This window comes from Megalops cyprinoides, chromosome 11 (genome assembly GCF_013368585.1).
Source record: "Megalops cyprinoides isolate fMegCyp1 chromosome 11, fMegCyp1.pri, whole genome shotgun sequence".
In the NCBI taxonomy this organism is placed as follows: Eukaryota; Metazoa; Chordata; class Actinopteri; order Elopiformes; family Megalopidae; genus Megalops; species Megalops cyprinoides.
The window spans coordinates 34084304-34095513 of record NC_050593.1 but is presented as its reverse complement, the minus strand read 5'-3'; the positions used below and the strand labels follow the sequence as shown (position 1 = coordinate 34095513).

Genomic DNA, 11210 nt, shown 5'->3' with positions numbered 1-11210 from the left:
TCTTGGATGCACACTGCAAAATCAAACCTGTCTTACTTGTGAAATGAACAGTTCGAGATCAGTTTTACCCACAGAACACGTAAAACTGAAAGGTATGAAAATCGATCTCTGGACGGCATGTCACTGAGACGTCAACATTTTTGAGTGGCCCTCTCCGTTTGGCCATTGTCATCGGCAGCACGAGCCTCGCGATAGTGTTTGCACAAGCGGCGCGTGACGCCGAATGCAAAGGTTACACTCACGGGCTGCTGAAGACGCACTGCAGAGGAGCGGGGAGCTTCGTCTCGTAAAAAAATGTTACATTTTGCAATCTGAGCGGAATAGTTGCGAGCCGGTTTGATTCGTGCGAGAGATCCGCAGCTCTGAGAAATCCGCAAGGTTTTCCCACAGCCGCCGATGCCCTTGTTTGTTTGCTCTCTCGTTTCGAAAAAGTAGCTTGATGAGTGTCCAAAGTAACAGTGGAAGTGGTGGAAGTTTGGAGGGGACGCCATCTTGGTCCCAGCTCTCCACGTCCCCAACACCGGGTGTGATTTCTCAGCAACAGATCGCGGCACCGGTGAAGGCCAAGGAAGGTAACGCGAAAGTATATCTCTCCGATCTTAAGGAATTGCGATGCGTTTGTTGTTTTGCATGCAGCGGGCAGGAGGGGAGGGATATAGCTTTAGCTCCCAATTGATCGCCGAGGCCGTGCTGGCTACGCTACTGCACTACTGTGCAGCTAGTCAAGAGGTGTCTGCTTGATCGCTAGCTAGTCAAGCTGTGGAGTATCATGGAAAAAACAGCGAGGCAAAACGAAAATCGACTTGCTAACTAACTGTGTTTATTTACAGATCGGCGGCTTCAGCCACAAATATCCTCTACCCGATTAATAACTAAATTTGCCTTAGTTCACGCAGGGTAGTGTGGGCTTCGATCAAGACTCTGCACTTGAATAGAGGTGCCTCCTCGCTTTTTATTTGCTTTCTAGCTAGCTAAGATGTCTGATGATAAAAAAGGGTCGGGTCGGGTCGTTTGACATCATGGAGGATCCATGGATTTTGTTACAAGAAGTGTTTGATCGATCCGACTGTTATAAAATTGTAGTTTCCTGGTAAGAAATTTAGTTAAATAGTTAGCTACCTATCTGACTGACCAGCGACGTTTGTCACCTTAGCTAGCTAGTAACAACTTTCACCTTTTGGCAACGAATTCCGGATCGACACATTTTTTTTTCTTCGCACTAGCTAATGTTAGGTAGCTAACGGTAGCTAGCCAGTTAGAAAATAAACTGTCATGTAGACAGTGCAAAGGATGATAGTGATCATCCTGTATGATCGTTTTCGTACACATAGTCAGATAGATGGCTGGGTTGCTAATTTTTTTGTGTAGCTATCTGTATTGCATGAAAATAAGACCGTCTGTCCTAAAATATACTGGTATACATCATGCAAAATACGATGTGGATTAAGTCTAGTTAACTATAACAAACTAGCTAACGGACAGTTTGTAGCTCTAGCTAGATAGGTACGATCTACGTTTCAAGACCTGGATTTGCAGGGATTCTGGGATTAATGTTGCTTTACTGTAGGTAGACAGCTAGTTAGCGGTGTGTTTTGTGAACTGTTGAGTTAGACACATCGTGGTAGGTAAAGGAGATGGTTAGCTATATAATCATTGGTTGGTGGTTAGACTATATAATCATTTCTAGCCACGTTAACTACTCGCTAAAATGGTGGAGGCAGCTACAGCTGTCTGCTGTCTGTGGCAAGTTGTGTGAAGTTTGGGAAGGGTGATGTCGTATGCATGCAGTGATCATGATTTATGACTAGCAGCTAACTAGCTTGTTGTTTTGTTTTGCTTAGCGTTGAATCCAGTTCAGCTTTTATTTTCCTGCGGTTTACGTTGCATCAGTGTCATTTAGCAGACTTACATTGGTGACATTTTTTACGTGTCATCCATTTATACAGCAAGATATTTGCTGAGGCAGTTGTGAGTTAAGTACCATGCCCAAGGGTACAACGCCACTGCCCCAGCTGGGAATCGAACCTGCAACCTTAAATGTATAAAAAGTCTAGATATATCACTAAATCCTGGTAGACTGTAGATTGGTTTAGTTCTACATGGGGAAAATCCATGAGGGTTTGAGGTGGATATGGTGAAAAGTTTTCACACAGTGTTGTGAGAATGTCTGAAAATAACTTTGAACACATACTGCACACATGTAGTGTAAGTGTACAGTCACCCAACTGTGAAATGGGTAGACTAGGGTGATGTCATGAATTCCTTGTTTCACCTTCTAGTCTGCCTAACACAGAATTAATCTTCCCTGATTCCTCAAATGGTAGCTGATTGTTTTTGTAAATTGGTAAGGATAATTACGTGAGTTTTAAATGCATCGTACTCATATTCATGTTTGCAATATAATTCCTCCTAGACTGTAAAGCAAATGCTGTTTCTTTCAGTCTATAACACTGACACAGTCGTGCTGATCATAGATGAAAGTTTGCTGTTTTTAGGCCTGTACTCCAGGGTTGCCTGATGCAAGCTCCTTCCATTTCAGCTACACATTTTAGACAGTGTTGAAATGTCTGCTGTAAACAGGTGGATAGTGTCCGTGCTGAACTGCTCGCAGCTGAAATGATATCCACAATGTTCTAAGGGTTCTACTGCCTCCAGTGCATGTCCTAAAATTTGATGACAACCAGTATGAAGTACACTATACAGGACTTTATACTGTTTGTAGGTCAGAAAATGCTGTCGTTCTGCTTAGGATAAATAACACTCAAAATTCAGTGAAGTGCAGTTAAATTAAAAAAGGTTACATAAACAACTGAAAGGTGACTCGATTCATAAAACCGTGCACTGTCTTATTATGGTAGAAGCACTTTGAAACCAGAGGTGCAGGAGGTTTTCTTAATCTGATTATTCATGTATCGTAACATATTTCTAGGCACCTTATACCCAGTACATTATCAGAGTCAAGATTTGAGTAAATAGACAAAAGTTTCAAAGTTCACCTTTTCCCAACAGTCTTGACTAACCTTCAGTGACCATAACCTTATCTGTCCTTACATAACCTTACAGGGGATAAGTTTAATGGTTTCCTTACAGCCATTTTGTGACTGCCACAGGTGCACCTGTGTATTTTCCTCTTGAGGTCATCAGCTGTGGTCAGCCAGAGTGATGCCTGATGTCAGAGAATGTGTGACCTGGAAATGGATTTACTCATATGTCGTGGCTTGTAGACTCTGGTTAAGACTTAGTGCAGGTGTTTGCCAGTTAACACGGTTTGATGTTTTACGCTGCTGTTGCCATTTTGAGAAAAATCAGTCTATGCTTTCGAGTTATACGTCGTTATTATTTGATCTCGGTGCTTTCCATTCAGACATCCCTTTCATGAAAAATCTAACTCTTACAAAGCAGAAAATTGATCAAGTATGTGGATGTAAACAGAATGCACCCTTTGATGTGCATTTCAGTGGAATAGTTAATAGGCATCGATATTCGAGAATGATTGTTGCTCGGTTACATTATCATACCAAGACTTGCCATTGTCACACATCTATGAGATAGAGATTCATGATATAAAAATTGCCGCCTGCTCTCTATTATAATATTAGCAGTCTTTTTGATTTATAAGCCATGCGATAATTTACGGCGCTCTTGGATCATAGGTTGATGGTGATATTATTTGCCCAAAATGGCTCTCGGTGTCCTGAAAATGCAGAGGGGCATCCTGTCACCGGTGGCAGACGGTCACCTGAGGAGACTGGGGGTTGCAGCCTGCGTCTCGTCTCCCCCTGTGATGCCAGCGATTGATGGAGGCTGCCGTTGTTGTCGACAGCAAACCCCGGGCAAGGAGATGTTTTCCGTCTGGCCCCACTGTCGCAGCCCCTCTTTGGTGATGCTCGTTCGTGCCGGCTCGATGAAGGTGAGGCGTTGATGTTGTCCGCGCGGTCCTCATCCGGCCGGCTGTCTCTCTTTTGTTTGGCCCTGGATAACCGCAGTAGTGTGGCCACCGTCCCAGAGCTGTCCTGCTGTTGCCTTTTCCCGCTCCCTTGGTAATTTGTAGAAACCTTTGTACCTCTAAACCCGCCGTTTAAGTTGAACCTGCCATTTTAGTTCGGACTGTCTGCAGCACAGTTGACATTCAGATGCGCTGGCTTTTTTTGTTGTTGTTGTTGTTTTTTTCAATCATGTGAAGAGAAGTACCTGTTGTGCAAAGTAAGATGGTGTCTACCTGGTTTTACTAAAAATAAACTGAGATTTATCCTGATTTCTTTTTAGCACAGTCTATCTCATTCAGAAAATTGGAGCGCAAGGGGTGACAATTTTGCGAAGTGAGACAACGTGGTGGGCACTAGTAGCTAAACCACCGTGTGTGCACCAGCGTAGAGGATACTTTGAGGTAAATCTAGTGTGTTTTGAGGTTATCTGATGCCCAGACAAGTGTGAGTTGATACGCTGTTACAAACCGAGACAGTGGCAACAGACTGTGAGCAGAATATTTTAAGACACCTGAGTAGAAACAAAGTGAGGGTATAGGGAGTCTCAGTCTGGACGTGAAGGCTTTCGGTTCATTTCAAGGTTTCGGCTTCTTTGAAGTTCTCGGTTTCTCTTCCCGGTTCGGCCTTTGCTGAACGCCGTCTGACCCCTGTCTGTTGCGAGAGAGCCATTGAAGCCTTATACATGTGAAACTGCCTTTTCCTGGTTCAGGCTCACATCAGTCAAATCAAATAATATAGGTGCAGGAGACGCATCTGAGATTTCTGTGTGTATTTTTGTAAAGCTCACCAGAGAAAGGCTGTTAATGACTGATTTGGATGTGTTTTGAGGAGGAAGGATGCTGCTTGAATCTCGTCCTGTTCTGCTCTCTAGCGCGGTCGATACGGTGGTGAAAATTCAAACTCGCCTACAGTGGAAAATGGCAGAACAGACAATGCAGTAAATATGGCTCACAGCATTATTTCACAGTAGTGTTATTTCCTTATTCCTTGGATTGCTGCAGTCTGTTTTTTGTGATTGCTGGGATTACCGTGCAGACGGCTGTGTTGTGGTTTGCTTTTTCAGGAAAATGATTTGTTTTTTTTTTTCCCCATTCAGTCATTTTAGAATTGAAGATTCTCATTAGGTTGGCTTGCCTTTATAGGGTTAATCCCCTATGATTGTGTTCATTTTCCTTGAGCGTTTTGCTCCATGTGACCGTTCCGCAGAGCAGACGTTGAAATGTGTTTCGGTTGTTGATTTTTGCCGTTTTGTAAATTTAGCGGCCGCGCTTGTCATTTTGTTTGCTCTCTCTGTTTACATGACATTTACACAGCACTCAGTCTGTGTCTGTGTGTTATATCTACTTTTGATGTACACTTCATATATTATATCCGTTTTTATAACTGGAACGAAATATATTATTGTGTTACTATCCAGCGCAGTGTCTAATCCCTATATTGGTGTGTCCCCAACTGACTCGCTGTTTTCCCACATTCAGGTTTTATTTCCAGACGTGATCCTGTGCAGTCGTCCCCAGTTGCTGTCATCTCTGTTCCGTGCACCTTTTTAATTGGACATCTCAGAAGCTGCAGGTTCTGATGCCGGCGTGTGTCATACTGAGAAACGGGTTAACAGCGAGACAGCTCGTCACCACCAGATGTAGCGGTGCGCTAGCTGTTGCCAAGCCCGCTTAAAGATTTAATTATTAGTAATTGTAAAGGACGAGGGCTTTTACCGACAAATGGCCTGTCAGCGCAGTCTGAATTAGTCTTGCAGCACGCCCTACGTATTTGCGATATCCATTCGTGCCTCAAGGTTGTAACAGACCTTACCTCCCAGCTTCTCACCCTCAGTAATGAGGAGCGGGTATAAAAAATGATTTGGTTTCACTCGCTGACTGATGACCTAAAAGACTGATGTTAGTTGATATTAGGGGTGCGGTGTGCAGTGTTGTGTGTGCTTCTGGACCCCTGTGCTGTCAGCAGATCACTGAGCTTTGGTGTTATTTTCCCCGTGATGGTGAAACATTACTGGTGCTTCATCGTCATGACCACCTTCTAGAATCTAGATTAGGTTCTGCAGTGCCATGAAGCTTGTGAGAACTCTGTGTTTTTAAATGCTTGTTTTTAGCACTTTGTGAAACACATTTTTATAACCACCAATTGCACATTAGGCCTGCCTCACCATAACAACCTACGCACTCGTGCAGGGACGTGAAAGCGAGATTATCGCAATCCTTTGATACACGTGCACCTACCCAATGGCTATTTAAAACTACCAGTCCCATAGTGCACTGCAGGCATGTAAGCACCGATTGGAGGATAGGCACAGCTCCACTGGAGTTGTCTCAGTAACCGGTGGGTGTCTGATGAGAGGAAGGCTGCCTGAGAGCAGTGGGAGGAGGAAACCCTGTATGACCTCCCTACGCAGCCTTTCCTTGCTGGAAAGTAGCCAGTTTGTCCTGCCTCTGTGGTCTCTTAGTCACTCTTGGCTGTTGTTGACATGGCTGGGATTGAGCTAGCCCTACCACAAGTTAACAAGTGCACTCTGACAAAAGCCAGGTATACTACGATACTCAAGACGAGCGCCTCAGTAACTGAGCCGGTCAGAGGGATTAGTGGATTTTGAATCAAACTGTTGGGTGTTTATATGGAGGAGGTTCAGCAAGCGGCATAAAGCATGTTGGGATGCAAACAAAAGGGACATCAGCTTGATTTGCTCTCCTTGGATCACTTGTGCGAGCATTTATTTTGCCATGTTTAAAGTGGTCTCTTATATTTTCACTGCGGTTTAGTGTAAGGACAAAGTCCAAGGTATTTATTGGTGGTTTACAGTCTCACAACCACGATTCAACTTTTCTTGACACGAGATACTTTGTGCTTGTGCAGCTCAGCACATCCCAGCTGCGGGCCTGTGACAATGAATTGCCCTTAGAGGCAGATGTGCTGGAGAATGAGTTATGGTGCATGTGCTGTATTGCTCGTACGTGATTGATTGAAACGGATCCACAGGTATCAGCTGTTTGTGCTCCTGATGTTTTTTTTTTTGGTGGGGAAGCAGAGTGTGGTGGCTGGCGTTGTGTGGCTGTGTGTGTGGCAAAAATCATAATCACGATTATTTTGGTCAATATTGAGATCACGATTATGTAACACGATTACTCATTGACTTTGGAAACATCATGCATTTATTGAACTTTAAAAAAAAATTCGTCTTTTTAAAAAAGCGGTGTGATTAGAACACTAGATTGAAAAAATTCGAGCTAATTTTAGCTTTGAGGAAACAGCGATTTAACGTTAAAAATATAGCAAATGCTAACTGAAAACTACGGGAAGCTTAATAACGCTAATGAAAATATAACAAACCATGTATCGTAACATGCACGCTACATTGCATAAAAATAAGTTGCGTGCAAAAAGGTTAGCAGTGGATTTTCTTGAACTTTAAATATAATTCAGCAGAAAAACAAATAAAATAAATGTAAAAAAATGAGAAGTAAAATAAATTATATATATCGTAACTGAAAATAAAATTCGATTAATCGCCCAGCCCTAGCCTGTGTGTGGCTGTGTATGCCGAAGGAAAAAAGCCGCGTCAGCAGGTGAACGGGTGGTGTCTCGGTTTCCCAAGGAAATTGATCCTTGTCACAAAGCCAGTCCAGCTGGCCCCAGGCTCTGTGCTTTTGTCTCCAAGAAGCCAAACGGACAACAGACGAGTGAGCTTGCGCTGTGTGCCGATACAGGAATCCTGTCTATGCCTGTGTATGTGTACAGCACTTAGGCCTGTGTGTGTATGTGTTCAGTGCATAACCCTGTGTGTGTGTGTGTCTGTGTGTGTGTACAACACCCTGCTTGTTGTTCATCCCTTACCATTACTGGATTTAAACTAGTGATGGGAATATTAAATACTAGGAATTTCTCATGTCTCAAAACCATTTACCCATTTTATCAAAATAAACAAATAAAATAAAATGTAATCTAATGGTTTAATGCACTTGTTATCTCTACCAGCTAGCTTGTACCGTTGAAACCTGGTCATGCGGTGCTTCTAATATTGTTGACTCCTTATGGTTTTTTGCTTGTGTTGTACTCTGCCTCACTTCTAAGTCGCTTTGGATGAAAGCATCTGCCAAATGAATAAATGTAAATGTATTAGTTAAGTATTTTGTTAATCCATTCGGAGTGTTAGCGAATGTTTGGTTACCAAGAGTTGAGCGCTCGCTTTCAGCTCCTTTTGTCTTGACTCACACTGAGTTTATTCAGAGTTGGCTGAACTGGTTGAACTTTAAAGGGCTTGCCCAGTGAAAAATCAGTGTAAGGAGTATGTAATGTAAGGGGTATGTACGTGCGTGATTGTATTTTGCAAAGATCGTCCTGTGAAGCTATAACCCAAGGGCCCTGCTGCTGGGTGCTTTTGTCATTAGTCAGATAATTCATTCCCAGCATGTGACAGTTGGAGGAGGATGTCACAGCACCTGGCACCGGAGATGCGCGTGTGGAAAGCAAGGCCAGGTGTCCTGCAACGCAGAGGAGCACAGCTGCTCTGTGCTTAAGATGGTGAGGTCACAAGTGTCCGCTAAGCATCTGGCTGCCTGTTGAAAAACACGGTCTGATGTGGACAGAATTCCTGATTGTCATTTGCTGAGAACCGTCATGTCCCATACCAGTTCCTCACAAACCCTGTGTGGTCAGGATTATAATGCTTTGCACGAGTTAAACGGATGAATTAATACATGTGGAAACTGGTTACCTGGGGGAAAAGTGTTTGGTTTCACACTCCTTCGTTAACATGTCTGTGTGTCTCTCTCTGTCAGAGTTGTCATGTTGAGTAAACGTTAGCTAGTGCCTGGCAAACCAGTTCAGGCTTCATGTGCCTCTGCGTTTTACCCCCATCCTGCCACGGTGCGAATCGTTTGAAGGCAGGAGGAGTAACTCCCCAGCCGTGTGGAGCTCTGGTTCCTCTTTTCTCTCTGCTCTGTGTGAGGCGGGGGAAGCGTCTCCTGGCAGCGGTGATGCTCAGCTCGGTCACCTCCATGTTCAGACGGCTCTCTCCCAGCTCTTTAATATGGAAGCGTTTCCTGGATTCTGCTCGTTTGAAATGCTGAACGCTGAATAAATGCATCTGCTGTCCTTCGAATCCGCACGTCGACAGTCTATGGCCTTTGTGTTGTTTTTGTATATTAAGGAAATATGGTGTCACGAGATATATTTATAGCTTGAGTTATAGTGGAAACAGTGATATGTGCAGTATCTTTATAGACTCCCAGTAACAAATTGTGCGAATCTTTAACTTGACATAAAGATTAATTGTGTTCACAGATGTTTGCTAGCTTTTAGTTAACTCTGCTGCTACCCTTTCCAAATGTGATTTATTTACATTATACTGTATTGTAGCTTTTTGGATTAAAGCTTATTAAAGCAAAATGGACACGTTTAGTTTTGGCATTATCAATAAATACTGACAAGCCGAAGCAGATAAACTACCTGCTTGTCCGCAAGTTAAAATATCTTGAACGTTATGCTGGCATTAGATTAGATCACTGTTACGTAGACGTTACACTGTGCTCATGCTGCTGTTTGAATGTGTCACATCGCAAGAATTAAAGTAAATGAATCACTTGTTCTGCGCTAGCTGTAAAAAAAAATCATTTTCAAATAATCAGCCCAGTGAAACTGATCTTACGGCAACTGTTCCATGTTTTTGCAGTTGTGCAGCAAGTTACATTTGTAGTGTTTGCTTCATAGCACATTTGTTAGCTAGCATGTCATACAGTTGTCCAGGATGGCAGTCTAGACGGTTATGAGGTTATTGTTGTTGGTCTTCAGATACTAAATCTTTTATACACGTGTCTTACATTATGAAGCATTGCGCTGCGTCAGTGGGGAGGGCTGTTTCTCCAGAGCCTGTGAGATCTGTGCATGGGTTTCTCAGCTCTATACTGTTAAATGTGTCAGAGCTGTACCCAGTGTGTTGAGCCCTCAGCTCAGACCTTGTTAGGCTGCTGTTTCCTCTCTGACCTGTGAGCAGAGGAGCCGCAAGCTTAAACAATAACAGTCTGACACCCTCAGCTAACAGTATCATATAGCTGACGGTATGCGCGGGCACTGAGCTATCAGGGCAAATTAGGGCAGAGACTAAGGAGGGACTTCTTAACCTGCTCTTAAAGCGGCAGATGTCAGAGAGCAGAGTAAATCCATTAGGCTGTGTGCAGTTACACGTGGATGTTTATATACCTGCTTTCGGGTTAGTGCTCATTATTGCTGAGAGGCTCTCTCCCAGCTTCCCCTCTCTCCCTCCCGAGCCGGTGCGGGGGGAGGTGTGGCTGTGTGGGGGGGGGCGTCAGCGACGGCAGCGACCAGCACTCGCTAAATCTCACCGTCCGCACATCACTCGCGCGCAGAGCTGCGTCACAGGGCGTTGGTGTGGCCCTGCCTTTGGTCTGTCATTCACAGTGCATCTGTGAACGCTGTGAAGCCCTGCTGGTGCCAGAGGGAGGAAGCAGCAGTTGATGTGTCTGTTCCTCACGTGTGTGTCAGCGCTGATGTTCAGCAGAGAAGGTCCACTGTTTTTACTTTTTTTTTTTTTCCTCCTGAAAAAACGGCAAATTCCATTTTGGCCTCTCCTGATTTTTCTCCTTTTTTCATTATTTTCGCTGTTTTCCACCATATCTCGATCCACTAAGTCTTATCTACAACATAGTAGCCTGTTTGATGAGATAAGATCACCTCTTTCTGTGGTAAGTGAAAAATTAAACCAAAGTAAGCCGAAAGTCATCTCAATTTCAGCATTAATATTAATATTGAACAGTAGTTACTGACCCTGCAATGAACTTTTGATCACCTTCTCCTGGGCATAAATTTTGCAAGGTGTTTTGGCAGATGGAGGCAAAGTCTCTCCTGTCTGACCACTTCCTCCCGCTCTGGTCAAGCTGATCAGCTTTTTAGAAAATGTGTGTCGTGCCTCTTACTTGTGTGCACATGTTCGTGCTAAAAATGCAAATACTTGGTGGAGCATTTATGATTGGCATCCTGATGTTTGCTGGAGAGACCCTGGTTTAGTGCCAGATTGGTTTCTTTCCTCTTTGACTCCTGTGCCACCGTTTAGCTGCTGAGGTTGTATTTCCCAGCATGCCTGCTCTCTCATTCAGAGTCACAAGATGGCTGAAAATCACATGTTGCTGGGTGTCTAGAACATTCCATGCTGTTGGTTTCAGGACTTTTTCCATTAAAGAATGTCACATGCAGGAT

The 11210-nt window shown here is 43.7% G+C and overlaps 1 protein-coding gene across 1 annotated transcript in view; it reads left to right on the top strand.

The window, feature by feature from the left end:
- The first annotated feature begins 248 nt into the window (after positions 1-248).
- The window catches only part of LOC118785741 (serine/threonine-protein kinase tousled-like 1-B), a 28680-nt gene continuing 17718 nt past the window's right edge, over positions 249-11210 (top strand). The window contains exon 1 of the mRNA XM_036540649.1: positions 249-572. Coding sequence (XP_036396542.1) covers positions 440-572 — 133 coding nt within the window. The 5' untranslated portion in view covers positions 249-439. The remainder of the gene's footprint in view (positions 573-11210) is intronic.